The sequence below is a fragment of the Ambystoma mexicanum genome, chromosome 12, assembly GCF_040938575.1.
Source record: "Ambystoma mexicanum isolate Mex_15411 chromosome 12, UKY_AmexF1_1, whole genome shotgun sequence".
NCBI lineage: Eukaryota > Metazoa > Chordata > Amphibia > Caudata > Ambystomatidae > Ambystoma > Ambystoma mexicanum.
The window spans coordinates 1,251,823,412-1,251,844,377 of NC_090936.1; the positions used below are offsets into that span (position 1 = coordinate 1,251,823,412).

The 20,966-nt window shown below is 51.3% G+C and overlaps 1 protein-coding gene across 4 annotated transcripts in view; it reads left to right on the plus strand.

Moving 5' to 3' along the window:
• Window positions 1-20,966, plus strand: part of WASHC4 (WASH complex subunit 4) — a 1,230,387-nt gene that overhangs the window by 439,298 nt on the left and 770,123 nt on the right. For all 4 annotated transcript variants that reach the window (XM_069629940.1, XM_069629941.1, XM_069629942.1 and 1 more), the window contains one exon: window positions 4,411-4,518. In XM_069629940.1, coding sequence (XP_069486041.1) covers window positions 4,411-4,518 — 108 coding nt within the window. The remainder of the gene's footprint in view (window positions 1-4,410; window positions 4,519-20,966) is intronic.

The following is a 20,966-nucleotide window of genomic DNA, read 5'->3' on the forward strand; positions in this document are numbered from 1 at the left end:
GTATTTCACATCGCCCTCCCAGCCTGCCCCTCTGAATAATTTCCCATGCTATTGCAGCTTTAGTTCCCGCAAGGCTACGTGCAGTGCAGCAGGTATTGTGTATGAGCATGTTACACGTTATGGAGGAAAAAACATAAAATGAGGCTACGGGCGCCATGTGTCCTATTTATAACATCCGGTGACGTCACCCTCGACGGAGGCCTTCGAGGGACATCGACTTGACGCCATCACGCAGGACGCCCTCTGCCGAAAAAAACATTCCGAAGCAGCACAGCTGTGGGCATTACATGTCAAAGATGTGGAATACGTTGGAGGAACATCCAGTTGAAAGAACGTTACCTGTTGGCAAGTAATTGGTTCGTCTGCAAGTGTGTGAAATGTTCACATGAGAAAGCCCTGGCAGGGGAGTATACCAGGCAAATTAAAGGCGCAATAACATACACATAGGAAAAGCCCTGGCAGGAAAATATCCCAGGTAGATTAAAGGTGCTGGAATAAACCGAGGCAAACCAAAGTCATACTAATAAATGCGGATAAAAGAAGCCCAGGCAGATACAAGTTGCAAATATCTTTAATCGAAAAACCCTGCAGGAAAAGTATACAAGGCATATCCAAGTTGAACAGTGTGCACTTTGCAGTACCTGTGAAAGTCCTGATCAGGATATAACATGACTCGTGAGAAGGCTGTGAAAATACGTCAAAAGGAACTGGAAACCTGGCAGTAGAGTTGTTAGGCAGAAACCTGTGCAGTTCCCTCTGGGACCACTGCGAAAGATTTAAGACTACAGGTGTTTGGCAGTAAACCCACTTGGTAGCAGTCTGTACCACACAGATTCACTTGGTAGCTGTGGCTGAGCAGTCAGACTTCCCTCAAGAAGAGTTAGGCAGTATACAGAGCATACAGAATAGGTACAGAGGCACAGTAGGACAAGCAAACACTGACCAGCGCTTGTGTAAAAGTATATAATTATTTATTTAAAAGACACACTTGTAAAATTACGCTAGCACAGAAAAAGGTAAGTAAATTCAAAACACAGTCCTAATTACTATATGTACATCCCTAGTTATTTGTTGGACAAGTCTTAGTTAACACCACTTATTTCCAGAGGTGAGTGCTTAACGTTAGATGGCACTGCAACAAATTGTTTAAAAAGGGAGGGAAAGGCAGAATTAAGAAAGCAATACAGCAAAACACTTTTCAGAGAACCACAGTAAGTATTAGAGAAGGCAGTCTATTGAGGAGCAAGGAAGTTCAGTGCCAGGCCCACTTTAGGGAGAGCCAGGCCAAATATGCCCAAGATCACACAATGTCCCAAAGTCTCCAAAGTCTTTACAGATGAGTAGAAAAGTTCTGTTAAGCTTAGAAAAGTTTAGTTAGGGTGTCCCAGGCTAACCCAGGTTCGAGAGCCGAGGGCTAAATCTACCCCGTACAATCTGTGGCAAGGGAAGCCGGACGGAACACAGTACCTTCAAATTGGAAAGGATCTTCCAGCGGTGGCAGTTGTTCCTGGCAGTGGGTGCAAGTAGCGTCGTCCAGAGGAAGAGGAGATCTCGACGTGGAGGAAGGCTGAAGGTCGTTGCACTACCAGGGAAGAAACCAGCCGTGGAGTTTTCCGGTTAAAAGGATGTTACCCCTCTTTCGCGGTAGAGGTAAAAAGTGGTACTCCGGTTGCCGGGGTGCTTGACACAGGCAAGGCGGCCACGAGATGCTCCAGGGAGGCAAAAAGAAGGCAAAAACTGGTTGTCCCCACCAGTCAAGGGAAGAAGACTCTCCGGACTGGAGATCTCCTCTGTCGTTGGGAAGTGGCGAGACGGTTCCGCAGGGCTCCACTGGTGGTGTCGTCGTGGCAGGTCGGCTCAGCTTCTCCCTCTTCGGCTTCTTAGGTCCTGTGGCGACTTCTGAAGTTCCAGTCCCCAAAGCCCTGCTTTTATGCAGCAAACCCCCATTCACCAGTCCTAGCTGTCACTCAAACATGCTAAGTGGTGAGCCGGGGGGCTCACCACTGGGCCAATCACACAAGAGTGCGACTTGAGTTGCCAAGGCAACTCAGTCCAGGGTGCCTAAACCCCCTCCCACACATACTGCAGACCCAGACACAGTGGCACCACTTTGGAGGGCTTCTGTGCAGAAGCCCGCCAAAAGTGGAACAAAGGCTCGACTCGGATTCAGGGTTACTGAAGTGAACCCAGACGCCATTTTGGCGGCGAGTTCTGGCAAAAAATCCCAACCGGTGAATTAATATTAAATAAATAAACCGGCGGTATCTTTAACATTGCACCAAAAAGTGGTGCATTAAAATCAATGGGAAATCCCACTGGGAAATATTCCGGTGGAATATTTCCGTGGTATCCACTGCCACCAGCCAGAAACTCAGCGAGGGGGGACGGGACAGTACCCCCTCGACAAACAGACCCAGGGGCAATCTAATTGCCCCTACCAGTACTTCCACAGTTTGATGGTTTGTACTGGTTCTGTTCACAATTTAAGACTAGTAAAGTCAATGGTGACTTTACATGCCCAGGGAGTCAGTAGTCAGTCCCAGGGTATGGAGTCTATGTTTGGGGGTCACTATGACACCCCTATGTTACTGCACTGAGGGTGCTGTGTAACACACATACAAAAACCAGTGATAGCCTATGGGGAAAAATACCCCAAAGCCCATAAGCACATTACAAGTCACAGGAATACACTCAAATCATGTCCAAGAGTGAGGGTAAAAGAGTCCCACTCTTGGCAGGAGAACAAAATAAACCCCAAAAATCCAGCAAAGCTGCTGGGGGACTCACTAGGTTAGGAAATTCAGCCTAAACAGAGAATTCTCCCTAACAAGAGTAGACCAGGTATCCGAGTAATGTACGGACTAACAGCCAAGTTTGTGTGGTTGATCAAAAGAAACTTGAGGAACTGACATTCTTGAAATACAAGGAAGAGTGAAGAGCCATCCAGGGGAAGGGAACTACCATCTGGAACAAGGAACACTATCCTCCTGGACCCTTTTTGTGTTGGAGTTATGCATTTCCTTTTTGAACATCTGTGCTCTACTAAGGCCAAAGACATTGTTTCCTAGATGTGAGGGCCAGAATAGTACTTTGAACACAGGACGATTTGCTTTTGACATCCTGACCTTGGATAGACCATTAGTTTTGGTTTTAGGTAGCAAAACACCTCTTTGTTTAGGGCAGCGAGGCATTTCCCAACCCCCTTTTTATTTTAATAAGTCATTGACCCAAAACGTGAACCCACTGTGTCCACACCTCATTCCTGGCTCTTCACACAAGCATAGGAAAGATGACAAGCTTTTTGTTGGTTACACTGGTGCTCGTGCTGGCAGACCTGTGATGGGGTATTATCCAGGTGGATTATCTCTCTGCATTTCAGAGTGCTACAATCTGGCTGGGAAGGATGTTCTTTCTGATGCTGTTCCTACCACGGATTCCTTGTTGCTCTTCCTACCTGCCTCTCTAGCGGGAAGCTAGTACACCATTGTTTCTACGGTCCATCTGTGTCAGAGTACTATGGAAAAAAGGATGTAACTGATGTAATGAGGAATCCATGGCATGAACATCCATCCGAAAGAACATTACATAGAGGTAAGTCATTTGTTCTTCTCGTTTGAGACGTTCATCCCCCCGCCACACGCTGTACTGCTTGGGGAGTCTATCAAATGAGGAATCTGAGGGAGAATGTAATCCATTGAAGGAGAAATTACTTACCGGTAATGTTTATTCTATGGATTCTTCTGCCGCAGGTTCCTCATCGCCCTCCTATCCTGCCCCTCTATGAAAATGGTCTGTTGCTGCTCCTAGTTTCTTTGTTGGTGGGATGACAACTCAAGGTTGTGACGTTTGGGAATAAAGAACGCATACATGTTTGTTTTCAATTGAGTACTGTCTGCCAGTTTCTTAGTTGTGTTTTTTGGCATCTCGTAAGCCGAATCTTGTTGGATTCTTTCCCGTAGCTGCTGAGCTCAGGGGCAGGGGTTGGGGGGACCAGGAGGGGCACTGATGCATGGGGTTATAGTGACGTGATATAGGTATTGCCAATGTCCTGTCAGGAGCCAGAGTGTCGCTGTCGAGTCATGATAGAATCGGAGGTCAATTCTGAGCATCACTACTCTCCCTGTCAGTTTCCCTTCAGCTGACACTGGAAGGGATATCTATCTGTGGGAGAAGAATCCACAGAGAGAACGATACCAGTAGCTCATTTCTCCTTCTCTCCAGACCTATAGGCCTTTAGCCCAGGCACACAGTTGATGTTGGGGACACAGCCATTTACAGTGTACACTGGAGACGGATGCTCATTTCTGAGAAGCAGCATTTCTTTTTTTGACAAATATCCTTAATTTTACGACTGCGGTGTAGGTATTTGAATGCTGTATTTAATCCACATGTCTTGATTCTTTTCTGCAGGCTATAGAGCATACGTTCCACAGGAGGAGCATGGTCGTGGCAGATTCTGTGTCTCATATCACGCAGCATCTCCAGCATCAAGCACTTCATGCTATTGCTGTTGCAAAGGTATGTGTGGTACTTGTAGATCCTGTGCTATTTGTATGTTGATGTGTCTGAGATGATGCCACTTTCACTTGTGGGTTCTGTAAATATCCTCTTTTATGTTGTATACATTAAGTGGAAAGCCATGGTGTAGTGTGAGCTTGAACGCACCATTCAACCTCCTTGACTTGACTTTTCCGCAGGGATCCTTCATCTGGGGGTAAATACCAATTTGTCCTTGTTAGGCAGAATCCTGTGCAGTTCCCTTAGGGAGCACTACAGAAGATTAAGACTACAGGTATGAGCAATAAATCCCCTTTGGTATCAGTCTGTACCACAAAGATTTAGTTGGTAGCTGTGGCTGAGCAGTCAGACTTATCTCTAGAGGGAGATGGGCAGTATAATAGGACTACAATACTATGGAACAAGGAAACACTGACCAAAGCTTGGTATCAAAAAGAACATATATATATTTATTTTACACACGCTGATGTTCACACACAAATCACTATTATAAAAGCAAATTAAATCCGTCAAGAAAAGTATACACAACTCCCTATTTAAATTGTAGACCAGTTTGAGCACGCGTGAAAACTGAGCAAAACGGCACAGTGAAAACCAAGCAGAAATGGCACTTTATCAAAAGGGAGGGAAAGGCCAAGTTATACAGGAATATACTCTTAAACACTCCAGCAACACTTCCCAAGAAGATTACAGGTTAGGCAAGGCAGTACTTTAACATGTATAATACTGAGGTGAAAACCAAGCAAAATGGCACCTCACAAATTTAAAAAGTGGTAAGGAAAAGGTGGTTATAAGAGTTAGGTGCACCAACACATTTCTAGGTGAGAAGCAATCTAGAGAACACAGTTGTAACAGATTGAGCCAGAGTCAATAGGCCTGTGCCAGAGTCAGTGGTACAGGGCAAAGTGCCCAGGAGCAAAATGTTCTTGTAGCTGCAGTGAAGTCTTTGTTAAACGATTTGAAAAGGCAGTTGCAGAAGGTGAAAGACAATGTTAGATGATAGGGGCGGCCAACCTAGTAGGTAGGTAAAGGATTAAAACACCTTTAGCAGTACCCAACGGAAAGGGAGGCCTGGCGGAACAATGTACCTTAAAATGTACAAGAGGCTCCTGCGGTGGCGGTAGTTCCTGGCAGTTCCTGCAGTTCGGGAGATCCAGCAGAGGAAGAGAGGCTCTCGTCGTGGATGAAGGTTCAAGTTATTGCACTGCCCAGGGATGAAACCAGCCGCGGTGCTGCCAAATGAAGTAAAAGGTACACTCCTTTAAATCGCTGTCCTGGTGGCCTGGTGCCTGGCTATCCGGTCTCCTAGTGCTTGGCACTGGCAATTCGACCAAGGCAGGTCCGGGAAGGCGATTGACGAACTGGTTGGCCCCACCAGCTCAAGGGAAGAAGACTCCTGCAGGCGAAGATCTTCTCGAGTCGTTGGAGAAAAGTGGTGAGGATGTGCAGAAGGGCTTCACCGGTGGTTCAGTCGTTGCAGATGTCTTTGGCTTCTCTCCTCTTCGGCTTCTTAGTTCCAGTGGCGACGACTTCTTGTCCTCCAGTCCTCAGGACCCTGCTTTTATGCAGCAAGATCCCCATTCATACTGCCTAGCTGTCACTCACACAGTGGGGTGGCTCTCCTGGCGGGAGAACCCCTCCAGCCTATCAGGGCAGAGGGCGACTTGGGTTGCGTAGGCAACCCTGTCCAGGGTGCCTATTCCCCCTCCCACACATCCTGTCTACCCCAGACTCAGTGGCGTCGAAAAGAGGGCTTCTGTGCAGAAGCCCGCCAAAAGGATGAACAAAGGAATCCCTGACCTGGATTAGGACTATAGAGATAGACGCGAGAAAGAAATTAAATCAAAGTTCTGGCAATAAAAACCTACCGGAGTAAAGTTAATATTAAAATAAACCGGCGGTATTTTAGAGGCTGTCAGTCAAAGTGGTAGCTTCGAACAATGGGAAAATCCAATAGGAAAATATTTGCGGTCGAATATTTTTGGTAGTAACCACTGCCACCAGCCATAAACTTTTGAGAGAGGGACTGTACGGTACCCCCTCGAAAATGAACACCAAGGAAAAACTATTAACCCTTCCCAGTACCTCCATAGTAAGATGGGTTGTACTGGTTTTGTTCATAAGATTTGACTAGTAAAGTCAATGGGGACTTTACATGCCCAGGGAGACGGTAGTCTGTCCCAGGGTATGGCGTCTGTTTGGGGGTCTCTACAACATCCCTGTGGTACGGCACAGAGGGTGCTGTGTACCACACATGAAAAAGATGATTCCTATGTGGGTGAGAAAAACCCCATCGACCATAAGCACACAAGATAGCCTAAAACACACACTAGCAATCTGCCTAAGAGTGGGAAAAAAAGGGTCTCACTCTTAGCAGGAGAAATAAATAAACCCCTCAAATCCAGCAAAGCTGCTGGGGGACTCTATAGGTAAGGGAAATTAGCCATAGAAGAGAATTCTCCCTAACAGTCCTTAAGAGACGCTAGGTTCCTGCAGGGTCAGGTTGGTGCAGAACATCCGGTTTCCCCTTGAGAAACTTTTCCCACATCTAGCTGTGAACTCTAAGCAGAATCCCCATTTGGGGTATTCTAGGGCTACCTTTTGGGGTCCCTCAACATTTTGCTTTTACCCCTGTCTCTTTTGTTCATTGGTTCATTGGTCTCTTTTTGGTAGCCAGAGGGGACTTAAGTCTGCCTGCCATTGGGTCCCATTTAACATTTTATAAGTTATGCCGTATTGGAACACCCATAAGGTGCCCAGTAGAAGGGGTGTCTCTTGGGCACCAATTTCTGCCCTAGTTTAATTGTGCCACTCTAATTGGTTTTCGGGAATAGGTTGGTGGTAGCTGTACTTTAATGTTGGCTTCACCAGTGGTACAAGCCATTTTACCGCATTGCTAACCCTGTGTACCTTTTTTGGTAGCTTTTGGTGTAACTGTTTTTTTTTTTTTTTAATTTAAATCCTGCTTTCGGCCACTTTGTGTTTAAGGGCTTCCTTTGTTCAGGGTGACCACAAGGTATGCTGAAAACGGTAGTTCTGACCATGTGGGCTCTTTGTGAGGCCATCATCGGAGCCTCCATATTGGTCCTCATTGGTTTAGGGCAATATTCGCCCCTGGACTAGCCCTGTACTAGAGGTTCTTTTTCTTGGCTGTGGGCTGCTGTTAAGTTTTCTTTCTTTCTAGCAACTTTCCCCTCCATATTCTATGGACCCCCAAACATTTTGCTTTTGTCTTGCACCGTGTCCTGACTTTTTACAGTGAAGTGACCCTGGCCTTTTGCTGACATGTCAGTACTGGGAAACTGTTACCCTTAGTCTTTTGGCTGTTCTCTTATTGAGTAACCTTTCGTATTGCACACAGAATGCAGTGCAATCGGGATACTTTAGCACCCTAGACTACATTCAAAGGGATTTTTTGGTTAACTTCAGATTTTATTAACATTTTCTTAATGAATACATACATCATAAGCAACAAAGGTAACAAAAGTAACCACTGCATTTGCTCCTCCCTTCTTTTTACCCTCCCCTCCAAACCCCCCTAACTTCTGTGCATGGGCGCTGCAGGGCGCTTGGTTACGCATCTTATACATAACGGGTGGTCGGGTCTGCACCAGGCTTCCACCCTCAAATCAGAACTGTCCCTTTTCATCTTCTACCAAGGATCGATTTATAGGCCGAGCCCTTTCCTCAGGTCCTCCTCCATGGGTGAGGGGAAAAGGAGTGCTGTGCCTCAAGTGGAGACAGAATTATATCTTTTCAGAGCTCCCAACCAGGGATCCGGTTTACTACTTGCCCATTTCAGAATGAACATACCCCAGTCCTGGTGGAACGATCTCATTAACTATTGCTGTAAGCTTTTCGATAGTGAATATGTCCCACAGCTAATTCATAGAGTCCGCTTTTGACGGAGTGGTCCTGATCTTCCATTTCTTGTCTACTCCCACTCTCCCTGCTCTCAGCATGGCCTCCCACATTCTCGGTAGTCTGAATTCTTCCCTGTGTCCCCCTGTCCACCAACAAACCCATGCCCCCCCCCCCCCCACCCTGGAATACCCAAGATTATTTGCAGAGCATCCAGGCTGAGAGTTACCCCACAATTTCCTTTACCCAACTGAGGACCTCTGTCCAATACACCTGAATTCTTGGGCACGCCCACCACATGTGAAATAGGAACCCGGGTTGTCCACATTACCTTGGACAGTGTGGCGACACACACCGCCATACATAGGAGAGTTTCAGAGGAGGCAGGTGCCAAAAGTAAAGCATTTTGAAGTTGTGTTACATCGTTGAGGTGAAGAGTTTCCCATGGAACATAACCCTATAAATCTCCCCCAAGTGTCCTCTGAAATTTCTGTTCCCATCTGCATGTCCCAGTTTTCTCTGTAATTGTGTCTCCCTGTTAAATTGGCTGTCACCATCACCCTGTATAGTCTTGACAGTGCCCCCATTCTAAGAGCTGGCTCCATTGATGGCCTGTTAAAAAGGTGTAAGGGGTCGCGACAGGTCGGTACAATATCTATCTTCCGCCAACATACCCTTCAGCCATAAGTATTCAAAAACGCTCAGTACCTCTTTCCCTAACATTTCTGCCACCATCTCATAGTACTTGAATTCCCCCTCCGAAAAGAGATGCCCTGTCTGACGAAGCCTGCGAATGTCAGAACCCACACCTGTCCTAGTCCAATGGTGCCCCCACCACACCAAGCTTATCGGGGACGGCCAGGATGAAAGTCGATTGTTGGGGACCCCCTCCTCCTCAATGGATTGCTTTTGTCCCACAGATTCCTCATCTTGATAGATATCCATCATCCAGCTCTGCTGCTCAGAAAATCTTAAACGGGGGCGTGGTGGACCTCGACTCAGCAGTCGATCTGTCTTGCACTGTGGTTGATCGTCTGCACCGGAAGTAACGTCAGGCGCCATATAAATATATTTCTGATGTTTGTTAATCTGCTTAGAATCACATGCTGTGCATAGGTCCGACATCCAGTGGTCACTGCGGAGTATTGCATTTTGTTTTTCGTAGTCGAAAAGGGGACGTCGACAAGGCGTGTCTGTAACACTATCCCTATAGTGACGTGCGTTGTACCCACATTCTCCAGCATGGGGTCTGGCATGGATTCACATGCTCATGAATATTCCCCGTCATCAGGCTGGGAATCCTCGGTAAAGAAAAAATCAGTATCAGTTTTGTTTCTGATCTGTCTTTCGTAGTAGTAACCAATCACTGATCTCTGCGTCATACTGACCACAGCCAATGACTGCCATCTCCCAAAAGCCCCGCCTCTGGCAGCCATCTTCAGATTTTTACCGCACGTTCAAGTGTTGGGAGTCCTCGTGCTTAGCTCTCGAGCTTTTACTGCATGTTTCTCGCTTTTTCAGGTGAATTTTCACATTTTTTCGGTTAATCGAGCCTCAAGCTCCACAGTTTCTACTCCTGTTAACGGGTACCGGTTGCAGGATTTTCCTACGCCCCTCAAGGGTGAAGATATCGTCGAATCAACTTGGAGGATTCCAGAAGATTCGCGGCCTACTTCGAGATGGCCCAGGACGCGAGTTCGTCACCCGGACCCAAGCTGTTTAGCAGCTGCCCTGGATGCGGGCTGCAGAATGTGTTTAAGGAGGACGAACATTCGCGATGCCTCTACTGTCTTCATGGGGACAAGACTCATGTAGAGAAGGATGCCAGTTCTGCAAGAACTTGTCGAAGCGGACCATGAGGGACCATCGATCTCGTCTCGCCAGCTGGTTGGAGAAGGGCTCGACGGGTGAGAAGAAGAAGAAAGGACTTCGAAGTCCTGTGCGGGCGCCCCGGCGACAGGGGCCCAACACCAGGCCAAGCGCCGCGAGTCCGCTAGCTCCGGGAGCACCGAAAGGTCGGTCTCTTCGGTCGCCAGGCAGGGCGCACCTTCCCCGGCACCGTCAACCACAAGCCAGCGCTCTGGTTCGGGGAAGAGGAAGTCCGAGACCCCGGGTAAGCTTCGGGAGAAGCCCCATCCGATCTCGGGAAAGGGGGAGCGAGCCATCGCCCCTCCCCCTAAGGAGAAGGCCCAGGACGCACCTAAGGTGGTGAAGGCCCCTACCCAGCAGGCAAAGCCTCTATCGAGGCGATCGCGGCGACTCTGGCCAAGCCGGCAGAGACCCCGTCAGCGGAGACTGCCTCCGGGACTAGAGTTTCCCTGCAGCCAAGGAGGGAATCCTCTTTTCAGCCCATCGTTATGGCCGCCATGATGGAACAAAGGGGGGGGGGCACGGTAGCCTCCTCGAGCTCGGAGTCAGCCTCGGAGGAGGAACTGACCGAGGTCACGAGGAATCTCCAAGTACAATTCGAGAAGGTTCGGTCCTGCAAGGAAGATCCTCGGGAGATAACCGAGGAAGACGACGATGGCGAGGAAGAGCAGCCTTCCCTTCCGGCGCAGCCGGAACCTAGGCCTCAGGATAGCTTGGCGGCCATTTTGTCTGCGATCCAGTCCTTATGCTCTGAGATAAGGACGAGATTACCACGGCCCAGGCCAGAGGACCCGCAACCTGGCCCGTCGGGAAGTCCTCAGAACAAACGACAGAGGACCCAACCCTCTCCTCCGCTCGCCACCGTAAGGCCTGCAGTTCCCTCCTCATCCTCCCACGAGTCGGGAGATGACGGTTCGGTGGGCTCGACGACGGGTTCTGAGGGCGACGACGACGGAACGGGTCTCCCTTCTCCAGTCGCATGGGCATCTCCGCCCGACGAGATTGGCTCATTCCACGCCATGATCGCCAGGGCGTCCGAATTGTTCCAGCTCTGCCCGGAGGAGCAGAAAAAGGAAGGTTTCCTCTATCAGCGCCGGGAGGCCAAGAGGAAGACTGTCATTGCGGTGCCTCTAATCGATGACATCTGGGAGGAGGGCCTGTCGGTCCTCAAGAACCCCTCCACGGCACCAGCCAAACGGGACCGGTACGAGAAGAAGTACCGGGTCCCCGAGACCGCTCCCCTGTGCCTCAGGTCCCAGCCAACACCAGACTCGGTCGTCTCGGCGGCAGCGAAGAAGAAAGCGGCGGGGTCAGGAGCCTCAACGTCGAATTCCCCTCTGGACGGCGAGGGAAAGAAGTTGGACGCCATGGGGCGACGGGTCATTTCGTCAGCGGCGACGACGATCAAAGCGGCCAACGCCCTGGCGATCGTGGCCCGTTAGGACAGGGAGCTCTGGTTTAAGCTGGCCCCCATATTGGACTTCCTACCGGACGACAAGAGGTCTGAGGCCCTGGAAATACTTCAAGAAGGCGAGGTGGCGTCGGACCACGCCATAACGGTGGCAACCGATATTGCCGATACCGGGTTCCGCCAGCTGGGCAATGGAGTTTGCCTACGACGACGGGGTTGGCTCCGGGCGACCGTCTTCCATCAGGACGTCCAGACCAGGGTGTTGAACATGCCGTTCGACGGCAGCAACTTGTTCGGGAAGGCGGTGGACGAATCCCTCCAAGCCATAAAGACGGACACGGAGTCGGCCCGCGCCCTAGGAGCCCTTCAGCAACGACGGACCTTTCGGAGCTCCGGAGGCAGACAGGGGGCCTCCAAGGGATCCAGCGGTGGCTCGTCGTCCTACCGCCAGGCTCCTCGTCTCAGGAGGCCTACAGGGGTCGCGGCAAGCAGGGAGCGCCTCGCCGCCATCGGTAAGGTGGCCAGGGCGGCAAGGCTACCACCTCCAAGCAGGACTGAACCGGCCGTGGCCTCGGGCCCCCACCGAAGCACCCCGGTGGGAGGCCGACTGACGAAGTTCGTCGGCGTGTGGAAGTCCATCTCCACCGATCGTTGGGTGCTGGATACCCTGGCAAGAGGACACTCTATCGAATTCCTGAAGAAGTGCCCTCACATTCCACCTGTGGCCAGGAAGGTAAATCACGTCCCGCGACTGCTGTTGGAAGTACGGGCGATGCTCAGGAAAGGCGCCATCGAGCCCGTCCCGAAGAGGCTCCGGGGCTCCGGGGTGTACTCAAGGTACTTCCTCGTCAGGAAGAAGACGGGCGGCTGGCGCCCCATCCTGGACCTTCGTCGTTTGAACAAATACATCAGGTCACAAAAGTTCAGGATGGTCACCCTCCAGCACGTGCTGGGACAGCTGGAGGAAGGCAACTTCCTATCGTCGCTGGACCTGGAGGATGCTTACTTCCACTTTCCCATCCTCAGAAGTCATCGTTCCTCAGGTTCGTCGTCCAGGGACGCCACTACCAATTCAGAGCACTGCCGTTCGGATTGATGTCGGCCCCCAGGGTCTTTACCAAGTGTCTGGCACCTGTGGCGGCGCGGCTGCGCCTGCAGGGGATTCACGTTTACCCCTACCTGGACGACTGGCTCATCCGCTTAAGGACGAGGGAACTCGCCATCGAACACACTACGAGGACCGTCCAGCTACTCACAGACCTGGGATTCGCCATAAATTACCCGAAGTCCCACCTGGTGCCGTCGCAGGTGGCCCTGTTTCTGGGAGCGAAGCTCGATACAGTGAGGTGCCTGGCGGCACCGTCGGAAGAACGGACGAATACCATTCTGGGCAAAGTGCAGTGCCTGCTAGCCACGGACGTGGCCAGGGTGAGGTCCATCAAGTCCCTCCTGGGGATGATGTCCTCTTGCATCTACCTGGTGCGCCTTTGCAGACTACGGAAGCGCCCTCTTCAAAAATTTCTCGACGCCCGTTGGATGCAAGCGACGGGCACCTTCGAAGACAGGGTCCCCCTCAAGGCGGTGTTCCGGCGGGCGATCCAGTGGTAGGGCGTTCGAGAGCACCTCACGGCGGGCAAGGACTTTCAGACGCCGGCGTACCAGGAGACGGTGACGACAGACGCTTCCCTGGAAGGTTGGGGCACCCACACCGGAGATCTCCATGCAAGAGGCTTCTGGCTCCCGGAGGAGAAGCTCCTGCACATCAACATCCTGGAACTCCGAGCCGTGTTCTGGGCTCTCAAATCGTTCCTCCTGTCGCTCAAGGGCAAGGTGGTGCGGATCTTCACGGACAACACCACGACAATATTTTACATACGGAAGCAGGGAGGTACCAGATCCCCAGCCCTATCCAAGGAGGCACAGGATCTGTGGCACTGGGCGGTCGCCCAGGGGATGTTCCTGGTTCCCTTCCACCTGGCAGGAGAAAGAAACACCATCGCCAACTCGCTCAGCAGGGAGCTGCGCGCATGTCACGAGTGGGAGCTGCGCCAGGATCAGGTGGATCAACTCTTCCGACGATGGGGCAAACCCCAAATCGACCTGTTCGCAACAGCAATGAACTCGAAGTGCCAGAGGTTCGCCAGCAGATTTCCCCAGCCGAGAAGCATGGGCGATGTGTTCTCGTTCCCCTGGGACGGCCTATACCTGTATGCGTTCCCTCCGTTGCCGTTGCTGCTTCGACTAATCAACCAGCTCAAGAGGTCCCGGTGCAGGATGATCCTCGTCGCACCGGCGTGGCCGAGGCAGATCTGGTTCCCGGACCTTCTGGACTTGTCAGCGTCCTCATCCATCAAGCTGTCGGCGGACGCGGATCTCCTCTCCAGAGAAGGAGGCCCCATCTTCCACCACGACCCGGCGTCGCTGAACCTGCAGGCTTGGCTCCTGCAGCGCTAGTGTTTGGAGGGTACGATATACCGGCCAACTGCAGAGAGGTTCTTGCACAGGCCAGGGCGCCCTCGACTCTCAAATGCTATGGTCACAAGTGGAAGAGGTTCTCTATCTGGTGCCGAGCACAGAAGATCAACCCCCTATGGATTACGGCCCCTCAGGTGCTGCCTTACCTGCTATCGCTGGCAACGGCTGGGCTAGCCCATGCCTCCATTAAGATTCATCTGACGGCGATCTCCAGATATACCAGAACCACAGGACAGACGTCCCTGTGGTCCCATCAACTGGTGAAAGAGTTTATGAAAGGACTGTTCCGGTCGTTCCCGCCGGTGAAGGCCCCGGCCCCGGCGTGGGAACTTAACGTGGTGCTGACTAGGCTCATGGAGCCCCCATCCGAGCCGATGCACTCCGCACCGATGAAGTTTGTGACGTGGAAGACTGCATTCCTGGTGGCCATAACCTCCGCACGACGAGTGGGAGAGATCCAGGCCCTATCCTGCAAAGCACCGTACTTGACTTTCCATGCCTCGAGGGTGGTGCTTAGGACGCACCCCTCCTTTATGCCCAAGGTGCCGTCGGACTTCCATCTTAACGAGCCCCTGGTGTTACCTGTTTTCTTCCCGTCTCCTTCGTCGCCGGCCGAGAGGACTTTGCACTCGTTGGATATGGCTAGAGCGCTGAAGTTCAAAGTGGACCGCACAAAGAGTTTTCGGAGGACATCACAGCTGTTTGTGAACTTTGGACCTGTGAATCAAGGGAAGGCTCTCTCGAAGTCTTCTATTTCCAGATGGCTCTCCGGCTGCATCATGCACTGCCACCGGTTGGCTAACCGACCGCTGCCAGGCCGTCAGAGAGCCCATTCGACCAGAGCGATCGCTGCTACTACGGCGTTCCTATCTGTTGTGCCCCTGCTGGACATCTGCAGGGCTTCTACGTGGAGGTCGACGCACACCTTCATGAGATTCTACTGCGCCGATCGGGATTCCAGGGAGGAGTCCAGGGTCGGCCAAGCAGTGCTGCGCAACCTGTTTGCTTAAGGTGAGCCTGGTGAGGAGGTAAGAGACGCTTAATGTTGAGTTGTTGTATTGCTTAATGTTGAGCCTGTTGCCACCTCCCGTGGTTGTGCATGTGTGTACTGCTATGTATTCTTATATTCATGAGCATGTGAATCCATGCCAGACCCCATGCTGGAGAAGGAACAAGTTACTTACCTGTAACTGTTGTTCTCCAGCATGGGTCTGGCATGGATTCACATGCGAACCCTCCCGCCTACCCCTCTGTGGCTCTTCACTTGGTCATACTGCCACTTCACGTGCTACCAAATCTGAAGATGGCTGCCAGAGGCGGGGCTTAGGGAGATGGCAGTCATTGGCTGTGGTCAGTATGACGCAGAGATCAGTGATTGGTTACTTCTACGAAAAACAGATCAGAAACGAAACTGATACTGATTTTTTCTTTACCGAGGATTCCCAGCCTGATGACGGGGAATATTCATGAGCATGTGAATCCATGCCAGACCCATGCTGGAGAACAACAGTTACAGGTAAGTAACTTGTTCCATCCATCACGCGTCGAGGTCCCTCAGGTTGTTTTTTTTCACCCAGCTACTAGTCGCCTTTATGCGGAGCTCCTCGAGAGACATTGCCAAATAGTTTCTTCGACCTTTGGTCGTTTCTTATTAATATCAATAACGTAGATCCCTCCCTCGACGCAGAGCTGTTTCTCCGCCGAGTAAGATCTTCGTGGAAGGACGAGCGGAAGGGATCCTTCGGCGCTGCCGAACACGTGGCCTGGCCTCGCCGGCCATACACAGTAGGGAGAGTGGGGTTGGGTGGTCTTTCTTTCTTTCTCTTTAAGAATGCCTTTCTCTTTCCCCTCCCTCTCTTTCGAGGTTGTAGTCACACTTCTTGCCCTCAGCTATGGAGAGGACGCCATTTAGGTTTTGCCTGCTTTGCAAGGGTAAATATACCTGGAAGGATAAGTACAAACGGTGCAACCGTTGCTTACCCCTCGATCACCAGGAGGACGGCTGTGCGGCCTGTAAATTACTAAGGCCCAAAACTCTAAAAGGCCGCAGGGTCAAAAGGTGGGCGGCCTACGCCATGTCTAGGCCTGACTCCTCGCCCGCTGCCGCCGCCAGCGAATGTGACGACGAAAGTGACTACACGGCCCCCGTAACGGAGGTTGTAGACCTCTCAAAGGAGCGTTCACGCTCCTCCTCGTCGTCCGTCCCCAGCCCCGACAAGCCCGGCTCACGCCCATCTTATGGGGATGAACACCCCGGCGACAAGGACGCACACGGAAAAACACCAAAGCACATACCCCCGACACGCATTCGTCGAAGACGAAGGCAGCCATAGCGCCAATGGGGACGCCGGGCCCACCGGCGTCTTCCGCCGACCGTAAGGGTCGTCAGCCCTCCGCGACAGGCGACTGGGCATTCTAAGGATAAGGGCGCTAACACCAAAACCTCCGGCGACGCGCATCGTAAGAGCGCTCACGTTGCCAGCAAGGACTCGACGTTCGAGCGCTCACGTTGCCAGCAAGGACTCGACGAGCAAGGACTCGACGTTACAAAGCGCGACGGCGAGCGATCCCTCGGAAGACAGAATGATCGCCGAAAGCCTCGTGCGCATATCATCTAAGGACGGCCAGAGACGTACGGCGAGTGAGACGCCGAAAACCGCACACAAGGCCAAAGATACGCCGAAAGCGACGGAAAACAGATCAGGCCAGTTCCCGCCGCCGACGGAAGGCCATAGCCAGCGAGAAGGCTTCTCAGAAGGCGAAGGCACACTTTCTTCGACGTTATGGGACAGAACCAGACAACTATAGGAGGAAGAAACTCCTTTTTCATTCCCAGTCGGTCCTGGCCGACCTCAGTGGACCTTTGAAAGGTTCCAGACCTGTATGGATAAACTAGACAGGTTCATGTCCATCCCAGAAGACAGGGCACCCAAGAGACCAAGGGAGGCATCCCTAGAGAGTCCAAGGGCTAAATACCAGAAGTTTTATAACCCCATACAGGAGGACATATACTCTTACGACCTCACTGAGGAAGACACCGTCTTCCAGGAGGAAGATGAGTTCACCTATGCTGAAGACCAACATGAAGAGGAAGGTTTTCACGAGGACACTAACGTAGGTGAGGAGGGATTCCAGGAGGACACAGGCGAGGGCGACCCAAATCCCTGGCAGTCACCAGCTAGGTCTACAGACACAGGCAGTAGCAGTATAGTCATCAGGTCTACTGAAACTACACCAGTCAGGAACCCTTTGCCTGTTGATGATCAACCCACCTTCAATGCACTGCTGAAGAAGGCAGCAGCACCTTTTGAACTTGAAACTGGGGAGGTCACCCCAGACACTGATTTTGTGGAGAGGATTATCAAAGAAAAAACCCCCACTAGCCAAACTATCCCCATCCTCGCCTCAGTTAAGAGACGTATTACCCCTTCTCTGTTCACTCCTGCACTGGTGAGAGGGGTCAATCCGAGGATTGAGAAACTGTTCTCTCCCTCTCAATCAGACCCATTATATATTAAGGGTCCAACACCAGGAAAAGGGCCGGAGTCCCACTATCTACCAGCGAGGCACCCCTAGATAAAGAGGGGAAGAAGCTTTATGCCCTAGCCAAGAGAATCACCACCTCTGCAGCATTCTCTCCCAGAATTGCCAATAATAACACACTATTGGCAAGCTACGCTGATGCTCAATGGGAAAAGCTTAAACAGGTCATTGAAGAAGCTCCCGAACCCCTAAGAACCCGTTTGCTGGCTACAGTTAACGAGGGCTCTCTGGTCAACCAAAGCATCGTCAAGAATACCCTTGATGCAGCAGAGACGGCTGGCCGCACTTTGGTACAAGGAATTTTGCTGAAGCGTCACGTCTGGCTTCGCAATTCCGGGTTTAAGGCAGAAACACAAGCGTCCTTTATTAATAAGCCCATAGAGGAGTCCTACCTCTTTGGGAAAGCAGTTGATGACGCGCTGGAGAACGCAAAGAAAGAATTTGACACAATAAAGACCTTAGACCAAATTTCAAAACCCCCTAACAGGCGGGGATTTGGTAATAAGCGCTTTTTTCGTGGCCAACGCCAGCAACAAAATTCTGCCAACAACTACCAAGGAAATAGTGGCCAGTACAATCAGAGGGGTCAACGCCGTGGCAAAGGGAGAGGCCGGGGTTCCACCCCCAGAGGCTCCCAAGCCACCAACACCACCGAGTGACGCGAAGATTCGTGTCCCCTCCCATGCAACGCCGGTCGGGGGCCGGTTAACATCCTTTCTTCCAGCATGGGAGGGAATAACATCAGACCTCTGGGTGCTTTCCACCGTCGCCCGCGGCTACTGTATAGAGTTGAACAGTTCCCCAACATACAGACCCCCGAGGGGACGCCGCATGACACCAGAACACCTTGCCATCCTTCTCCAAGAAGTGGACCAACTGCTGGAAAAAGGAGCCATAGAGGTCGTGCCTCTATCTCAGGTAACCAAAGGTATTTATTCAGTGTACTTCCTTGTACCCAAAAAGGATCTAACCATGCGCCCTGTATTAGATCTGCGCCCAGCGAACAAGTTTGTCAAACCCCAAAAGTTTCGTATTGTGACCTTACAGGAGGTGATCCCACTGCTATCACAGGGAGATTACATGGCGACACTGGACATGAAAGATGCATACTTTCATATTTTAATGTTGCCAGCGCACAGAAAATACCTCAGGTTCATGATAGAGGGCAAACACTACCAGTTCAAAGTGCTACCCTTCGGCATAGCATCTTCTCCAAGGGTATTAATGAAGGTAGTGGCAGCGGCCCACCTGCGCAGGTTATCCATCCCAGTATACCCTTACCTCAACGACTGGCTCATAACAGGGGACTCTTACGAGACATGCTTCTCAAACACCCAAAAGACTATAGACCTTTTGTTCCAGCTGGGCTTCTCCATCAACGAGAAGAAGTCCCGCTTAGACCCCACCCAAGTCAAACAATTCCTAGGGGCTCTAATTCGAACAAAGGACGGCCTCATCTTCCCCTCCAACGAGAGGGTCTAAAACATGTTGTTTCAGATCCCCCAATATGTGGCAGGTCGAGAGGTGAAGGTGCGCAAAGCGATGCGCTTGCTAGGAATTATGGCGTTGTGTATTTATTTGGTACCTCACGCCCGCCTGCGCATGCGCCCAATGCAAGAGTGGCTCAACAGCCAGTGGTGTCAGGCCAGCGGACAATGGGACGATCTAGTGGTGGTCTCGCAGGCCTTGGTTCTCTCGCTACGGTGGTGGACAAAGGAAAACCTGATAATAGGGAAACCTTTTGCCACACCCGCGGTGGAGGCCACTCTAACCACGGACGCATCCCTCACAGGATGGGGGGCTCACCTATCCCATCAGACTGCTCACGGAGTGTGGACTCCGAGCGTAGCATCCAAGAACATAAACCTACTGGAGCTACTGGCGGTGTTCAAAGCACTAAAAGCCTTCCTACAAGGGAAGACAGTGATGGTCCTTACAGACAGCACCACAGCCTTGTACTACATCAACAAGCAGGGGGGAACCCACTCTCCAGGACTGTCCAAGCTGTCCCAGAATATACGGAAGTGGGCTCTCAGACACAACATGTTCCTACTGTCACAACACGTACCAGGGGAACTCAATCTGCTAGCAGACGAACTCAGCAGAGACTTCCCCCTGCCCGAAGAGTACGAATGGCGATTGCACAAAGACATCGTCTTAGACGTCTTCACGCAATGGGGATTCCCCGAAATAGACCTGTTCGCAACTCTGGAGAACTCACAATGCCAAAGTTACGCCTCCAGGTACCCCCAGAACCAGTCCAAGGGGAACGGTCTGTCGATTCAATGGTCAGGGAAATTTGTTTACGCTTTTCCCCCCCGACTCCCCTTCTCAACAAAGTTGTGCACAAGATGCACCAGGAACAAGTTTCCATGATACTAGTGGCCCCGATGTGGGCCCGGCAGCCATAGTTCGCTCACTTGGAGAGGTCTCCATCTCCCCCAGTGAAACTTCCCTGCCCGCACAACATGCTGTCACAAGACAAGGGCAGGACACTGCATCCATGCCCTCCGAACATGAACTTAGCAGCCTGGCTCCTGAGATCATAGAATTTGGACATCTACAACTCCCGCAGAGATGTATGGACATCCTCGGGGAAGCCAGAAAACCTAATACTCGCCACTGCTATTCTAGCAAGTGGAGACGATTTGTCATCTGGTGTAGAGGAAAGAGCATCAACCCGGTTGACTGCTCTCCCACACATATTGTTCTGTACCTGACCCATTTATTGGATTCAGGTCTAGTGTTCAATTCCATTTAAATCCACCTGGCGGCACTTTCTGCATACACCACTTCCCAACTTGAAGTGTCGTGGTGGAAGATCCCAGTTATCAAGGCCTTCATGGAGGGGGTAAAGAGAATACACCCTCCGATAGCTAACCCAGCTCCCGGATGGGACTTAAATGTGGTACTTACCAGACTCATGGGCTCGCCATTTGAACCCATGCACAAGGCAACTCTTAAGGACCTCACTCTTAAGACTGCTTTTCTAATAGCTATCACCTCCCTTAGGAGAGTAAGTGAACTACAGGCTCTTTCTGTTCTAGACCCCTTCGTAATAGTTCACAAAGATAAGGTGGTTCTACGCACACACCCAAGGTTTGCACCGAAATTCATCTCGAAATTTCATGTAAACCAGTCTATAGAACTACCAACGTTCTTTCAAAACCCTTCCAACTTGGGAGAATAAAGTCTACATACACTGGATGTACGCAGAGCTGTCATGTTCTACATGGAAAGAACCCGGCCACTGAGAAAGACTAATCAGTTCTTTGTCTCGGTGGCAGCA